At 34.8% G+C, this 17,611-nt stretch overlaps 1 protein-coding gene across 5 annotated transcripts; it reads left to right on the forward strand.

The window, feature by feature from the left end:
* The first annotated feature begins 251 nt into the window (after positions 1-251).
* On the forward strand, positions 252-13,530 carry LOC18428922 (cycloartenol-C-24-methyltransferase 1). Of its 5 annotated transcripts, none has more exons than XM_011623120.3 (14): positions 1,990-2,101; positions 2,335-2,389; positions 2,627-2,751; positions 3,701-3,767; positions 4,908-4,981; positions 5,219-5,359; positions 5,985-6,039; positions 8,449-8,496; positions 8,589-8,672; positions 8,804-8,920; positions 9,401-9,484; positions 9,970-10,095; positions 13,017-13,114; positions 13,294-13,530. In XM_011623120.3, exons 3-14 carry the CDS (start codon positions 2,669-2,671, stop codon positions 13,358-13,360), a joined length of 1,044 nt encoding a protein of 347 aa, XP_011621422.1. In that variant the 5' UTR covers positions 1,990-2,101; positions 2,335-2,389; positions 2,627-2,668; the 3' UTR covers positions 13,361-13,530. The 5 variants fall into 5 exon arrangements, with proteins under 5 accessions (XP_088719335.1, XP_011621422.1, XP_088719334.1 ...); XM_088863208.1 differs by having other exon boundaries at positions 1,990-2,056; XM_011623119.3 differs by having other exon boundaries at positions 1,990-2,052.
* Positions 13,531-17,611: the final 4,081 nt, after the last annotated feature.

Below are 17,611 nucleotides of genomic sequence, written 5' to 3' on the forward strand. Positions count from 1 at the left end.
TTGAAAATATATTTTTGAGATATATTTTATGGGGAGACCACAAAAATAGTGTGAATGGGCCGACGCACCAAACACTTTTCCTTTAAAAATAGGCCTTATAAAATTTGAAGACACGTCACGTGGTACGCCCGCTTTGAGTGCAGCGGTCCACAGGTGTGACAGGGTGGTGCTGGTCTTTTGCAACAACCTGATCTCGCACGTGGGAGTTAAAAAAATGTGTCTGAGAGAGAAACGACGAATCACTCTGTTGATATCGTGATTTCGAACGTTGTTGACCGCTCGATCCATTTAGAAAGCCGCTTTGCTGATCTCTAGAGACATAAAGGGGTTTCTGCTTTCCAATTTCATCTTTTTATCTGTTTGGAGAGAGAAGGTGAATGGAATGGTGAGAAGGTGTTTCTGAAAGCGAAGGTATGGCAACAACGACTGTTGCTCTGTTTCATTTTAGAGAGAGAGAGCATGAATTCTGTTTGATTCCGAAGCCGATGTCTCTCTCATCTTTTAGAGAGAGAGAGTATTCATTTTGCAGTGCGTAGTGTTTTTTAATTCTGAAGCGAGAAAGTGCGTTCTTCCCTTTCTAGAGAGAGAACGGCTTTTCGAGCGAGCACCTTTTAGAGAGAGAGAGTATATCTTGTCGTTCTTTCTAGCGGGGAGAGAGAGAGAGAGATTTATTGCTCTGTCTGACTCTCCTTTTCCGCACATGGACTGGATTCTGCATACATTTCTATTTTGGGGCCTATGTTTTCATTTTGTGTTTTTTTTTTTTTTTTTAAATTACAATCAGCTTCAAAACCACTCCTTTTATGCAATTTACCCAACCTAATTTTTCTGGCACTATTTTTTCTAAACTAACCCCCAAAAGAAAAATTTTCATTTTTCTTGACGAAATTTTTCTTCCCATGTATAAAAATTATTTCGGCCACATGTTGATTTTTGGATGCAGCAGCACAATGCCAAAGCGTACCATCACCGTTAGAGTGCCAAATTGCCCTAAGGCAACTATCGGATCGAAACTGAATACAGCACAATGCCAAAGCGTACCATCACCGTTAGAGTGCCAAATTGCCCTAAGGCAACTATCGGATCGAAACTGAATACTATCGGACCGCCCTTTACATAGTATCGAAGCCCTCAACGCTCTTTAGATAGCGTTGTCACTGCTGATAGTGTCGGACCTCACCGCTCTTTAGATAGTGTATGCACTGCTCTTTAGATCGTATCGTCACCGCCTCTTTAGATAGTGTCGGAGACCTGGAATCAGTCGTCCTTTGCAACAGCCTACTACATACTGCCGGAGAAACTTATATCCTTTCCTTATCCAACCGTCTTCCATTATGAATAGAGGTTTAATATAGCTCCAATCAACGTCTTCCATTATGAAAAGAGGGTTAATATTGCTCCAATCAGCGTCACGTCTTTTACTATTTTATTTTTAATTTTTTTATAAATTATTTTGACATCCAATTTTGAATGTCCAATCATTTATTCAACTCACACTAATGAAAAATATTTAAAAAAATATTTCAAATAAAATAAAAAGACCAAAATACATTTGAATGTTTTAAGAGGTATTTTGATCATTATATTTTATCGAAAAATTATTTTTAATATTTTTTATATCAATGAGAAGATGGCATTTATAAATTTCATATTCATAAAATTTATGTAAAAAAAATTAAACATAAAATACTATGAGACGTTGGATCTAAGATCAAATGGTGTGTTACCGGTAAAATTTACTGTTCGGCAGTTGCAAAGGGGGTCCGATGATAGACGTTACTGGATTGATTTGACAATATTGAGTTTTGGTGATTTATGTAGAGAAGGGTATTTGTGTAAATTATTTTTTGGGTATTTGAATAGAAGATTTGTTGTGGGGAAAAAGTGGGAGAAAAAGTTTACACGGGGGTAAGTTAGATGGAACATGTGGTCTGGAGTTGTTTTCAGTGCTTTTCCCTTTTATAACACTTCCTTATTCTATTCGCCATTGCTTTTCACTGTAGAAAAAAATGGTGAAGTAAGCATTCTTCCTCTATTCATAAAGGATATAGGGTCTGTAAGCAAGTTTCATTCACTATTTTTATGGATTTTGAAGGCCTCTGTGTGTCCCTAACCTTTTATTTTAGTTTTTATTGTAATTTTGTTTTTTAAAGCCTTGAGCACCAATGATCTTGATTTTTCCTTTTTTCCTATAGTTTTCTGTTAAGGCGTTAAGATAATGCATTTTCTGTTAAGGCGTTAAGATAATGCATTTTCTGTTAAGGCGTTAATATCATGGAATGAATATGAATTTAGGTGGTAATAAAGTGGTTTTCTTTGAATTAATATGTTCAGGATATCGTTTCGATCGTGCATTTGAGTTTCACAGTCCAAGTGAAACTGTAAAGAGGTTAGTTATTTTTGTCTATTTTGTAGCTGTGAGGTTTTTATTCATGTAATATATCAACCTAGATCTTTCATGGTCCCTGTGATTGTATAGTCTTTATTAGTAACTGCATGATAGCATGGGTCCTTGTTTGATTTGACTAGGAAGCAGATCTTCATGGATATTTTTTTTGTGAGCTTTTATATGTTTACTTCTTCATGACCTATGCATTGATTTGTCAACCTGTTCATCAAAATGCAGATTTGGTAGTTTCTGAGAAACTAAACATTATTCACTCACAGAATGTCTAAAGCTGGTGCTTTGGATCTTGCCTCTGGCCTTGGAGGGAAGATAGAGAAAGAGGAAGTTCAATCTGCTGTGCAAGAGTAAGCCTTATATCATTCCCGTCTTAATTTCTTTGAAGCTTGGAAAGAATCCATGCTCTCAGTTCGTTGTCTAAGTTTCTCGTTGTTTTACAAATAATTCTTTTACTTTTTATGGCTATATGTATGTGTGTATATAGTCTTTATCCTTTCTTCGCAAGATGGTCATGTTCTTTCCAAGCTTAAATGCTTCTCTCAAATAATATAACACCTATAATAAGTAAATTACTTGCTTGAAACTGATCTGAAACAGTAAATCCCCTGTATAGGATGGAGATATGGATGTTATCTTTCATATAATGGAGAACCGTTATTCTTAATCCACGTCTAGGTCTTTTTTCTTGGTAAAATACCCTAGAAAATTATTTCAGCATTTGATATAAGGAACAGAGCAAACAAACTCAAGCTAATTTTCACTAATAATGACCATAATAAAGCTGCTTCAGGTAGAATTTTTTCACGTTAGAAAGTCTTTGAACCCTGTTGCCCATACCTACTAAAGCATATCAATGGTTTATTTCTTGTGAAATAAAGATCATGTTTACTCAGAATGAAAAATTGAGCCTTGATAACCAGTGGACTTAGATGCCGGCATAAACTGATAAACATATCCCACTTAAATTCCATGAAAATTGGTGCTGTCTCCAAGGTTACTTGAGCTAGATTCATTTGGTTTGTTGTCATAAAAAATTTGTTCACCTGATTAATCAATTAGTCAGGCAGATGGAAACCGCTCTTCTTCCAATACAATAGATCATTGAAAGATTGCATCTAGCATTTCCCATATTAATAATGTGGACCAGGGGATGTTAGATCATAACTTTGTATTGAATAGATTTCAGCATTGACACAATGAAGGTTGTATTGCATATAGTTTGCATCTCATTTATTTCCAATTGCATGTTTTAGTCTTTCAACATGCAGACCAACCCCTTTGGCTACAATCTTGTAGGTATGAGAAATATCATGGTTATTTTGGAGGGAAGGAAGAATCGAGGAAAGCCAACTACGCTGACATGGTGGGAAGACTTCTGTGTATTCAGTTTTATCCTCCTTGTATTTGGTTTCTTTCGTGCTTCATGGTGTTTTCTCATTTTCATTCAACAGAGCTATGATCTAGCCATTGTAGGTGTGACTCTTATAGCATACTATTATATATGTTACTTATGTTATTTTTATGTTACATTTTGATTGTTTATCTTGTGATTTAAACACTCATTATGCATTGATTAAATGTCAATTATATATTTTTATGAACGCTTTTTTCCCTAGCATTAAATATACATAAATTTTAATTAGTAATATAGAGCTTATTTGATATTTTTAGAATCTTTTAATGATTTTTTTTGTAGTAGTTTAACTTTTCATGTTACATTGACTGAAGTGGATTTGTAGTTTTTTCTACCCTTGTTTTCCTTCATCCATGTCACTCCGGTTTTTGGATTTTCTATAGGCTAAATTCTTACATGGAGAGAGTTTGGGGGTGATTTTCTTGTAATTTTCATCGTGTATCATAGATGACTGCTTTGAATATCTTTTATATCTTATTAATCTAGACTATTTTTAGGATGATTGGAATTGTTTAGCTTTTTCTTTTTATCTACTTTTAAGTATGTTCGCTGCTAATGTTGATTCATTCTATGAAGCACAATTATGAAAATTGTTGTGAAAGTAAAATGGAGTGCATTTCATCCCTTTGTTTTCTGCAAATTTTGTCAGGCACATGCTGTGGAGAAGAGGCTTGTTCTTCATTGTATCTAGACAAAAAACTCTCAGAAGTGACTTTTTGTGGATTTTAATCTGTCTTTAGCTCAACTAAAATGGAAATACTTAAAAATATCATGCAGGGATTTTGAATTTTATGTAACTGTTTTTCTAGAGTCGAGCCCAAGTACTCCTAACTCTTTATGCCAAAGGCCAATATAGGATTGCAAATTACCATTTGCCCAATATTGTTTTCAGAGTACATTGGAATGGTTAGTTATTTGCATATGGTGCTGTGAGGCCACAAGGCTTCCTTAATTTCCTTTTTTGAAACTGTCACTGTGTCATGCACTTTTGATGATATGGGGCTTCAATCCATGAATATTAAACTGCTGTAGGTTATTGATATGTCTTGTGCCCACAAAAATCAAGTGGATTCATAATGTCATTTTCAGGTAAACAAATATTATGATCTTTCGACCAGCTTTTATGAGTATGGCTGGGGTGAGTCTTTCCATTTTGCTCCCAGGTAGGTACTTCTATTTGTTCCTCTCATTTGATAAATCTCATTTACCATAACTTGCATTTGACTTATCTTCTCCCTCTCTCTCTCTCTGTGGTTCTTTTCTCTTCCAAATCCCATGAATATAAATTGCACACTGGACATGTTTTTGGATTATGATTTGCCTCGTCAATGAAGCCTAGATAGAATCTTAGAAGTTGGTCTAGTGTAGATGATGATATTGAATATATTTATATGTTCTAGATGGAAAGGAGAATCTCTTCAGGACAGCATCAAACGACATGAACATTTCCTCGCTCTCCAGCTTGGCTTAAAACCTGGAATGAAGGTACTGGATGTGGGGTGTGGTATTGGGGGGCCATTACGTGAAATTGCCAGATTTAGGTACTTTCTGATTTACCTGGATTCACCGATAGTAACTTTAATTTATGGATTATGTTATAATGGAATAAATTTTGAAATAGAATAGTTTAGGGCATAATTATGGCTGCCTTGGATTTTATTGGAATTCTTCCCATGTGTGTATGTGTTTGTGTGCAAGTTTATGCATGTGTGTTCACATAGATGGAGCAGGTGTAAAGTATAAATTATCACATAAATGGAGCAGGTGTAAAGTATAAACTATGTAACTGTTATTTGTGAGCAGGAATACTTCCCTAACTTAAAAGTTGCTGCAGCTTCTTCATACAATGAACATATTGAAGTTGTTGAATTTTAGGGTGAACTCATTCCCTATTCTACCATCCCATTTCCTTGGATTCATTTCCATCCATAGAGAAGCCTATCATTCTTGCTGTTCATTTTCAATTAGTTTATCTTGTGAATCTTTTATGTTCACAGATGGAGTATTTCTAAGTTAGGAAAACCAGTACTTTGTCTTTGCTTCTTTCTTTTGGGCAATTTATTTTTGATGGACTGGGTTTAGGTATGAGTCCATTTTTGTACATTGCATGGTATTTCAATAGCTTTGAATTGAACAAGTATGAGTTTTGTTTTTCTTCCATTTCAGCTTAACCTCCATTACCGGCTTGAACAACAATGAATATCAGATATCCAGGGGAACTGTAAGTATTTCAAATCTCCCCTTGTAAAAGACAGAATTATTTTGTATTTTGTAGAACATAATTGTTGGAGGATATGCCCTTTTGGCCAAACCATTTTTTCTAGAATTTGCTTGTTGCAAACTTGCCTTATGGTCTCTATAAATTTTCCACTCTTTTTGTTATTGCTTAGGTATGCTTATTTAATGACATATAAACTTTTTCCTTATAATGGCATGGTGTTTTATTCTTCCTGTTGTGCTCATCTAGTTTGACATCAAATTAGCAAGATGTCTATTTTACAATGTCATCCTGTCCTCTTTGGATGGCTCCTCGGCAATCAACAAATGGTGTGAATTGGCTTGAATATTTTGTTGTGTATTTACACTAAATTTGTGCTTATATCTTGGTCTCCTTATGGTTTAGCTGCACCGATCCTGTTTTCTAATTGTCTTTCTTGAAGTTGTGCCAGAATGACGTTCATGTATGTATGGTTATTTTGTTCTCTAGCTATTGAAGAATGAAGCTACCACAGTGACCATGTTTTGCTTTAAATGATCGAAACTATATTGTTCTCATGTTTCATGGTATCAATAGGATCAATTAAGGTAGAGATTGGTTACTCACTTTACTGGCATAACTATGTATATAAGGGAGAATAAATAGGCGTAGATCCTACAGCCATGTGGTTGAGATGAAGATCCTCAAACCCTTTGCTTAAAGGCAGAAGACCTACTTGCACATTTATAAATATATGTTTCCTATATGTCTGTTGTGGCAGTGATTTGTGGTATGAAATATGATGTATGCTTGGCTTGTTCCAAGTATTCCTCTTGTGATATTTAATCCTATAATTAGTGAATTTATCTATAACCTAATCCATGGAAGGTATCTATGTGGCTAAACATGTCACTTAATTGGAGCTGCTATGATTGATTTTATGCATCCTAACAGTTCTATCCACGTGGAATATTAGACGAACTGGATAAGCTACTACCCCTCTATCTACATAAAATAATGATGAGTTTGTGAGTCATGAATTACAACTTTTTATATACAAAATTTGAAGAAAAGCAATATAGTGAGATCTGTTATTGCTGCATACTTATCCCCTACAGTAGATATGAGATGTAACTTCCGTTGCTGAGGTGTCAAACTCTAAAGTTTGCATAGTGTGCATCTAAACATTTACATCAAGAATGCACAAATATTACTAGAAATATTGATGCAGGACTAGAGGGGCTTGACTACTACATGAGTGTCATACTTGAGGTAGGCTTAAAAAGGAAAGGTTTGGGGTAGGTTTGAGAGTTCTAATGAGGCTAGGATTTAGGAGTTCTAAAAGGTTTAAGTTTCCCCTGAAGTTTAGGACAGCAGGGTTTTGGATGTATTGAGGTCTCCAACTATGAGGAGAAATGCATGATAGAGGTATAAAAGGGCTAGGGCTTAAGCTAGGTCTATAAGAGATGGTTTGGTGAGGTTAAAATGTTAAAGGTTTGTGTTAAAGGGTTTAATGGATGTTAAAATTCCTGAAATTTAACAGCCCAGCAAGTTACAAGAATGAAAGGCAGGCTTCTAGGGTTGGCTTTGGGATAGAAACGATCAGAGATGGATTGTACATGGGTAAGCTTTGTTTAGGGCTTTGTTTTCCCTGGGTTTAAAGGAGCATTTGGCGTTATCTAGGCGGAAACTATTTGGCGGAATAAGGAGAGAAAAGATGAATGAAGAAGAAAACTCTCACTTGTATAAAGAGTCAAACCTCAAGGAAATTAAGGGGCCCAGAGTTGTACTGGCACCGACTCCTAAAACAAGGTTCATGGATTCAACACAATTAAAGGAGGCATCGACAACTTTGGATGGAATCGACACCATTAAGCAAAGAAAAATTCTCAAATCAATTTCATCTGGCTGGCTATGGGCCTATTACATCTACTTATAATAGTTATGGACTCGTTATCTAGCTTGGCATGGACTCTAAGCAACCTTGACTTTCCTAAGAAAACTAGCTCTCAGATTAGGAAAATCATGAATTACGAAAATCATGAATTCTTTATATACAGGAAACCAGCTCTCATCACAAGAAGGAAACTTTCACTAAAATAAAGAACTAATCCTTATGAACCAAACAAGGAATGTGACTCTACTTCTCAAAAGAAATCAATCATCACCATTCTCTCATTTATGGTTGATCTCCAAATAAAGATCTAATCCTTATTAACCAAACAAGGAATGTGAGTCTACTTCTAAAAAGAAATTATAACCAAACAAGGAATGTGACTCTACTTCTAAAAAGAAATCAATCATCACCATTCTCTCATTTATGGTTAATCTCCAAACTAGGTGATGATTGTTTCTATGCTAGATTAAGGAATTAAATAGTTCCATTTCCTGGACTTATGGTTCTGTTTGTATTGTATTATTGTTGCAATGCAGGTACTAAACCGTATAGCTGGAGTGGACAAGACATGCGACTTTGTGAAGGTCGGCTTCTTGAAAGAAAGCTTATCTTAGTTCTTGTATGTGAGGGCCTTTCTATCTGGACGTCTAACAACCTTGTATTTTTCATGTTGCAGGCTGACTTCATGAAAATGGGATTTCCTGATAATGCCTTTGATGCTGTCTATGCAATTGAGGCCACCTGCCATGCACCAAATGCTGTATGTGCTACTGATTTTTTTTTGTTGTGCATGTTGCTGAAATTCCCATCCTAATGTTCTTGCAAGATTTTATGATATTGTTCATGTGGATTGCAAAGGATTGTATCAACTAATTGTTTTCTAAAAATCAGGTTGGATGCTATAAAGAGATCTACAGAGTATTGAAGCCAGGTCAATGTTTTGCTGCATATGAATGGTGTATGACTGATTCTTTCGACCCTAACAATCAAGACCACCAAAAAATCAAGGTCTCTCTTTCTCTCTTTCTGCATGTATTTGTGTGTGTGTGCCCGGGAAACACTACACAATAATGTAATTTCTTTTACATTGGTATCAAAAAGGAGTAAAAAAGGTTTGATCGTGTTTCGTGGTTCTCTTTGTGCAATTTTAAGGAATGCCAGAACCAGAAAACTTTGATCAAGCTCATCCATGTCTTGTATGTTTGTATGTGTGTGATCAAGCTCATTAACCATGTCTTGTGTGTGTGTGTGTGTGTTAGAGAGAGAGAGAGAGAGAGAGAGAGAGAGAGCGCACTTGTATGCTTATGCTTGTGGTTGAGAGAGAGAGAGAGAGAGCGCACTTGTATGCTTATGCTTGTGGTTGAAGGAGCAAATGATTTGTTTGCTAATGGGCACATTCATGTGTGACTCAATATGCATGGTACTGTGTCTACAGTTTCATGTCCTTGTTTGAATAATCTTTCTGAATCATTTAGTTCTTGAAAACAGGCAGAAATCGAGCTTGGTAATGGCCTTCCCGATGTAAGGTCTACTGGGCAGTGCCTTGATGCTTTGCAAAAAGCTGGATTTGAGGTGAGGACCCTATTCTTTACATTTCAATCTTCTATTGATCTATAAGGACAACTTAAAATTTTGCTCCAAGATCTTCAAACTACAAGATAAAGGTTTCTGTGATTCTGAAAATTTTGCTAAAATGTCAATGAGTTTTTTCAAGAAAAATAAAAGATAGTTTTCTTATTCTAACTTTATTTCCTTTATTAACTCATTCAAAAGAAAAATGTTGGGGAAATATTCTTCCCTAATTTCCTGATACTCTTCGGAATTTCTTGAAGAAAATCAACATCTTTTAGATTTCCCTGAGATAAAACTTTTCCGTGAAATTATTGGAAGAAGATTATACAATATGCGCATTATCAAAAAAAAAGATTATACAATATGCTCCTAACCACCAGGTAAAACAAGGAAACCCAAGAAGAGAATTCTTTTGTTTAATGTGTGAAAGAAGTGAAAAGTAAGAAGGCCTGTTATTTGATTTGATCAGTGTTTCTTTTTTACAGGTGTTGTGGGAGAAGGATCTTGCAACTATTTCACCTGTAACTTGGTACCTTCCCCTGGACGCCAGCCACTTCTCTTTTAGCAGCTTCCGTCTAACAACTCTGGGTCGGTTTGTGACAAGAAACATGGTAAGGCATGCCATACTATTTTCTTAATCAAAAGCTTTTTAAGCATTTTATTTTATTTTTGTTTTATATACGTGTGCTTGTTCTTCTTTTCTCAAAGTGTCCTACTTATTCTCAATTTAGGACCTGAAGTTTTCCTTGTACATACCCTAGTGTCCTACTTATTCTCAATTTAGGACCTGAAGTTTTCCTTGTACATACCCCCTAGTGTCTTTTCTTTCCAAGACAAAAAGTGGAACCTAGTAAATGCAACATGTGAGGGCTTGTTTGGCTCCATGAGTTAACAAATCCAGGTTTTAAATCAAAACCTTATGATGTCAAACCTTGGTTATGTTAAAACCTGGTTACTCAAGTAGGAGTTGTTTGATTGCCTTTGCATGGTACCCAGGTTATGCAAATCTCATGTTTGGATTATTTTTGTATGACCTGGTTTGCTATTATGGGTTGTTTGGTACGCGTGAAAGTTTGATAGGAAAATATTTACATGAAAAATATTTACATATACAAACAATTTACAGGAAAGGAAGGAATCGGGCTTTGGTCAAGACAGTAGAGGCTGGTTTTCATAGCACAACGTCTCAAGTTCCATTCCTATGTAACCTTGTTAAAAAAAAAAAACAATTTACAGGAAAAGAAATTTACATGAAAAGATTACTTAAGCATGTTTTTTCCTATGTTTGGCAAACACAATTGGAAACATGCACACAGAGAGAGAACACAACAAACTTGAAATTTTGAGATAGTTTCTCTCTCTAAAAATTTGAAATTTTAGATAGTTGACAATATCTCTCTCCAAAAAGATAGTTGACAATTTCTCTCCCCAAAAAATCTGAGAAAGTTTGTCTTTAAAAAATTTTCAGGTAGTTTCTCTCACTAAAATTCTAAGATACTTTCTGTCTCTAAAATTTAAAATTTGAGATAGTTTCTCTCCAAAAATATTGAGATAGTTTCTCTCTAAAAAAATTCAGATAATTTCTCTCTCTAAAAGTTGATATAGTTTCACTATCTAAAATTTTAAGATACTTTCTCTCTAAAACTTGAAATTTGATATACTCTCTAAAACTTGAAATTTGATATAGTTTTTGTCTCTAAAAAATTTCAGGTTGTTTCTCTTACTCAATTTTCATATAGTTTCTCTCTAAAAAATTTAAGTAGTTTTTCTCTCTTAAATTTGATATAGTTTCACTCTCTAAAAGTTTAAGATATTTTCTCTCTAAAACTTGAAATTTGAGATAGTTTCTCTCCAAAAAATTTTATGCAATTTCTCGCTCTAAAATTTGATATATTTTCTGCCTAATTTTAAGATACTTTACTTAAAAAAATTCTCTAAAATTTGATATATTTTATGTCTAATTTTAAGATACTTGTATAAAAAATGTGATATAATTTCTGTCTCCAAAGTTTCTCGTTGTAAAAACTTTCAGATAATTTTTCTCTCTGAAATTTAATAGAGTTTCCCTCTAAAATTTTATGATACTCTCTCTCTTTAAAACTTGAAATTTGATACAGTTTCTCTCTCTAAAAATTTGAGATCTTTTTTCTCTAAAAGTTTCAGTAGTTTCTCTCTCTAAAATTTGATATGGTTTATCTTTCTAAAATTTCATGATACTTTCTCTCTAAAACTTAAGATTTGAGGTAGTTTCTTCACACTTACTGGAACGTAAAGTGCTGTGTCTGTCAGTCAAACAAGATGTAACACTCATCACTAACAGAATCGGAAGCTGTTAAATCCTCATATCATAAGTTTTGCTTGTGACTGTCCTAGAGCCCCTTTGTTTGGTATGCAACCTACTGCTCCCTTATTTATGATACCCCCATGAGAATGGGCAGAGGAGTTGCACATGATCTTCAGTAGTTTCTCTCTTTAAAATTTGATATGGTTTATCTTTCTAAAATTTTATGATCCTTTCTCTCTAAAACTTAAGATTTGACGTAGTTTCTCTCCCTACTTTGTGGGTATGTTTTGGCAGAATTAATTGTATTTAATAAAGTGGGCAGCTCCGATGTGTGAAAATTGTATTATCATTAGTTGTATTATATTTGTATTCCCTCTCTCGTGCATGCAAAGTCATCTTTTGGATAACCTAACTTTTATTCTTAATTTTGTGTACCCATATTTTGGCCCCTCTTTCTTGCTTACAATAAACATGATTTTGTGTCAAAAAAAGTTGCCAAACGATGTATTTTATGCAAAATACCCTAGGATCCAAATGACCCAAAGGCTCTAATTTGTGCTTTTTAGGTGCGTTTAGAACTTTGGAATCCTACAACTTCTTGTCAAGTGGTTGCTAAAATGATGATTTCTTGCATTATTTGGGTTGAAGAGCCTCACAACTAGTATAGTGTCCACGAGTTATCTGACTGTCAGGACTGAACTTTGTGGCTGTAGCCACACCTTAAAAGGGTTTTTCTACTATTTGCTAACATAATTCTCATATGCAAATGCATTTGTCAAGGGGTTTGCTGTTGTAGTTACTTCAACTGACGACCGATATTCATTTGCCCTCACCATTTGCTCCAAATTGTTTTGGGTGGGGATATTCTTCTGTTTTCGAGCGTGTGAATCAAAAAGTTTGATTGATGTGTTTATGACCCATTAAAGCTGAATTCGACATAACAACTGTTTGTAAGACCACTACAGTAGCCCACATACATGTAATTTCAGAGTTGGCTTTAGCCTTGACTAACCACAAAATTACACCCATCGAAGATATTTTTCTCTTCAAGGAAATATGGTCCCATATTATGGTGGAGGGTAATGAAATGGGGAATTTAGGAAATTCTAAGTGGTTGTAGCTTATGTAAGGAATGAATTTGAATTTATTCTGCTTGGTTTTATAGGACCTCTAGTCACTCAGAAATATTCGAATTCTATATGAACTGGAAGAAGATTTGAGATAGTAACATTTCTGTATATTTTATAGGTCAAGTTTTTAGAGTACATCGGCGTTGCTCCCAAAGGAAGCGAGAGGGTATCTTCTTTCCTCGAGAAAGCAGCAGAAGGTCTTGTTCATGGCGGAAAGTGAGCAATGATCAGAAAGCCCATGTTTCATTCCAACATTTTATTTTATTTTTAAATATGCTCCACCCATATTTTTCGAGTGAGATTGTTATATGCTATAGATATTGTAGTATATGATTCTTTTTTAATTTAACATATTTCAATTTTAAGATGTAGTGTCGGTTTTGTATGTTTTTCAGGAAGGAGATCTTCACACCATTGTACTTCTTCTTGGTCCGAAAGCCTCATGCCCAAGAAGTATCTTGAGCGATAAACTCGTTCGAATGAATGAATGGGCAGACATGGATCCCTTTTTTGTTCTTCATGGGTGCGTTTATTGGGAAATGTTAGTGGATTCTGGTTTGACATGGAACTGTCATGGGCATGTTTCGCTTTTAAATGAAATTGATTCCACATTTTCTAAAAAAAGAAAGAAAGAAGGGATGGTATGTTATGAGATCATTTAATTTTCGTACAAAAAGGCTACAACTTTTTTTAGCTGATGGATGTGAAATTTAGCATATTAAAATGTATCACAGCTTACGAGAATATTTGTTTTGGACACTATTCAATTAGAGTTACATTATCACTATCTAATTTCACATCCAATGGTTGACAATGATTGTGACCTTCTTGAATAAAAAATAAAATAAATTGAACATTTTCAAAAAATTAATGTGGTTTAGTGTTAGGCTGCCCACCTAAATTCACTGAAAAGTTAAAACTCACTTCAAACTTATGGAAACTGTTGAAATTTGAAACTCACGCAACTCATTGAATTCTTGCACTCTGAAACATCATACCTCTGTCGACAATCGCTTCTCTCTCGATCCCGTTATGCTCATTGCTTCGTAACCGCCTAAAGCCTTCGCTAGAACCGGAATCAGGGCTTAGGGCCTCATCATGTTCTTCTTGCTATGGCTTAGTGGGGAGTTTCAAATGTTTTCATCTGCTCAAATATTTCTTCAAAAGAAACCACCACCTTCCCAGCTTTGTAAACGCCTTCTGCTGCAACTATAAACCACTTTTCCAGTTGAAGTAAGCGCCGTTTGCTGCAACTGCATTGCCCAAATCTGTAATCTTGAAAAAACCCAATTATACAGCTTTTTAGGTCTCTCTCACTCTTAACATCTGAACCTTTTGAAGAAACCCATATTTTAGAAGGCTCCTCTCTAAGTGCGCGTTTAATTTCTACAAACCGCATCTTTCTGTTTTACAGTAAAGTGGGCAAGGTGGCCCAGTCCGACCTTAGAACACTTGGGCCGGGGCCACAAAATGTAGTCCGAGGGCGGGCCGGGCCAAGCTCAGAGCAGGCCGGAGCTAAGGCTGCAACAGGGCTGGCCTGCTTCGTCCCTGCCTAACCTTCTTTTTACTTTTACTTTTTTCTTTATTTTTTTGACCTTTTTATCTAGCCTGGCCTGCCTTGATAGGGCTAGGGCTGGGCCAGCTGCAGGACCTCTGTGGCTTGGTTAGGGCTAGGCTGGCCTCGCCAGCCTATACGGACTTGTGCAGGGATAGGGGCAGGCTATACGGACTTGTGCAGGGACAGGGCAAGGTTGGCCATGCCCGTTGCCAGCCGTACCACTAGCCTCATATTTAAGGCTAAACCGTGGATACCGTCAGCTCTATGGGGGACCATGGAACGCCCTAGCGCACAATTAGAAAATCCTTTCCCCAGGATATTTTGATATTTGGATTTATGTTTGGAAAAGCCAAAAGATTTTATGCTCTCAAGAGAGCATAGGGTCTGTTTACTCTCTCGAGGGAAACTATCTTAAATTTTTATAAAAAGAGAGTGACTATCTCAAATTTAAAATTTTAGAGATAGAGCAAGTAAAAATTTTTAGAGAGAGTATCTACAAATTTTTAGAGGTAGAAACTATCTCAAATCTTAAATTTTTTAAAAAGAGAAGTATATCAAAATTTTTAAAGAGAGAAGTATATCAAAATTTGTAAAGAGAGAAATTATATCAAATTCTAAGTTTTAGAGAGAGAAAGTATTAAAATTTTAGAAATAGAAACCATATCAAGTTTTTTAGATAGAAAACTACTTGAAAAATTTATCGAAAATTTTATCAAGAGGGAAACTATCTCAAAATTTTTAAAGAGAGATACTATCTCACATTTTAAGTTTTAAAGAGAAACTACATCAAATTTTAGAGAAAAACAGTATCTAAAATTTTTAAATAGGGAAACTATATCAAAATTTAGAGAAGTAGGCAAAAAATTTTAGAGATAGAAACTATCTCAAATCTTAAGTTTTAGAGAGAGAATGTATTTTTAAAATTTTAGAAAGAGAAACTATAATAAATTTTAGAAGGAGAAAATTTTAGAAAATTTTTAGATAGAGAAATATCTCATACTGCTTCAAAATTTAAGCTTTAGAGATAGAAAGCGTATTAACATTTTAGAGAGAGAAACTATTTCAAATTTTAAAAAGATAATCTATCTCAAAATTTTAGAGAAATAAATTGTCTCGAATTTTAAGTTATTTGTTGATTGAAATTATCTCAATTTTTTGAGATTGAAATTATCTCAAATTTTAAATTTTAGAGTGAGAAAGTGCCTTCAAATTTTAAAGAAAAAAACTACACATATCTTAGAGAGTGAAACTACCTACAACTTTTTAAACAGGAAAATAATATCAAATTTTGTTATCAAAACAATGGACATAGAAATGATTGTAAAGGATCCATAAATTTTATATAGTTTATACAAATAAAATATTTGAAGAATCCATGACAAGAATACTTGATCCTCAAAATCTATAGATTTTCTTGGTCTCCAAATATCCAAAATTCTTAATTTCCTCTTATCCAACAGACCCTAAAAAGGAAATCCAAATTTCTCCCAAGAACCTAGAATCCTGAAAAAACCAGCTTCCCTTTTCTTCTTTAAACTACCAAGGAAACTCTCTTTCCCTGCATATCGCCAGAGGCAAAAACAGGCAAGAGTCGGAGGTCGCCACTGTTTTGAAAGTGCACCTTAATCGTATGCGTGATCTCAACATTCTTGTTTCTTGTATTAACCCCCGTTGAAAAGTCCATAAAATTTAGATGAAACTTCCTTTTTCCTCTCTCTTCCCCTTTGTAGTTTTAGTTATGAGGGAACACTTTCTCCCTCACTTTCTCTCTCTACTTGCTCTCCTTTACAATTTCTCTCTCTACTTGCCTTCCGTTTGTTACCTGTCCTCTCTCTATCTTTCAACAGAAATATTTAGAATTAAATTTTTTTGAGGGTCTGGCACAAAAAAGTGTCGGACTGCACCATTAGTAAGCTATTGGCCCTGTTTGCGATCTCGAATCATGGCAACAAGGATCATGTCCGAGTCATTTTCGCTCATTTCAAAAACCCTCTTCCATTAACATATGACACTATGATCACAGGCTTTTCTCAGGGACCTGAACCAATAAAAGTTATTCAAACGGTCAAGCAAATGCTCAGTAGTGGCATTTATCCTGATAATTTTACCTACCCATTTGTGATCAGGTCTTGTGCAAGCCTTTTTCACCTTCAATTGGGGTTTGAAGCAGATGGGGGTTTTGCACAGATCCGAATGCTGAAATTGTAGAGTTCTCTGTGAACAATGACAGTGAACGGTAGAGAGAGAAAAAAAGAGAGGGTTCGTAGATAAAGAGCAAGAGAGAGATAGAGAGGGGGCTGGCAGAGAGAGGGCAGGTTGAAAGGAAATTTGGGTTTCAGGAGAGAGAGTTCCCGCGTAGTGAGAGGAAAATGGGTTTTTCGATTGAGAGAGAGAGAGAGAAATGGGTTTTTTAGGTAGAGAGAGAGAGATCGGGCATAGATGAAGAGGAGATGCCTAATAATACGAGATACATAACGTAAGCGAGGAGAGAGTGTAAGGCCCATATAGTTTGAAATTTATTTATTTTTACCAAGGGTAAATACAAAAAAAAAATATTGTTAGGTTTAGAGTGTCATACAAAAAATATTGGGGATAAGATGAGTAAAAAGTTTATTTTGTAGTGCATCATGTAATGCATTTTTGAACGGACAATTTTCAAGATTTTCAAGTTTTTGTAGATCCGCTCAATCTACATTATTTTTTAAGCTTTAAATTTTATAATTTGAGATAAAAATATGCTTTTAAGGCTATCACAAATATTTTTCATATTAAAACTATATTTGTTGATACTATTTGAAAGGGCACTTGATACTATTTGAAAGTGCGCTTTATTTTGATTGTTTAGAGCCTTGGCGTTATACAAACCGCAATGTACAAAATTATTTGGATCATATGAAAATCCATTTTTATATCTAATTATAAAATTTTAAATTTAAAAAATGATTAAAATCAAGTAGATCTATAAACATATGAAAATCTTAAAAATTGACGGTTTGGATAACGTCTTGTAAGATGCACTATTTTTGGGACTCTAAATCTTTTATTTTTTTTCATATTCATACATCTCGATGTCGAGATGGTCAGTTAGATGGTTTTTCAACATTAACATCACGATGTCGAGATGATCAATTAAAGAGTTTCAACATTAAAACGAC

This window comes from Amborella trichopoda, chromosome 3 (assembly GCF_054954075.1).
Source record: "Amborella trichopoda isolate Santa Cruz 75 chromosome 3, AtrichopodaSantaCruz75HAP2 v2.0, whole genome shotgun sequence".
In the NCBI taxonomy this organism is placed as follows: Eukaryota; Viridiplantae; Streptophyta; class Magnoliopsida; order Amborellales; family Amborellaceae; genus Amborella; species Amborella trichopoda.

Excerpts from the sequence above, each read along its gene's own strand:
- LOC18428922 (XM_088863209.1), top strand. The coding sequence starts at position 2,669 with ATGTCTAAAGCTGGTGCTTTGGATCTTGCCTCTGGCCTTGGAGGGAAG. Across the intron at positions 6,040-8,448 it reads ATCAGATATCCAGGGGAACT|GTACTAAACCGTATAGCTGG; the intron begins GTAAGTATTTCA and ends GTTGCAATGCAG. Across the intron at positions 9,485-9,969 it reads TGCAAAAAGCTGGATTTGAG|GTGTTGTGGGAGAAGGATCT; the intron begins GTGAGGACCCTA and ends TCTTTTTTACAG.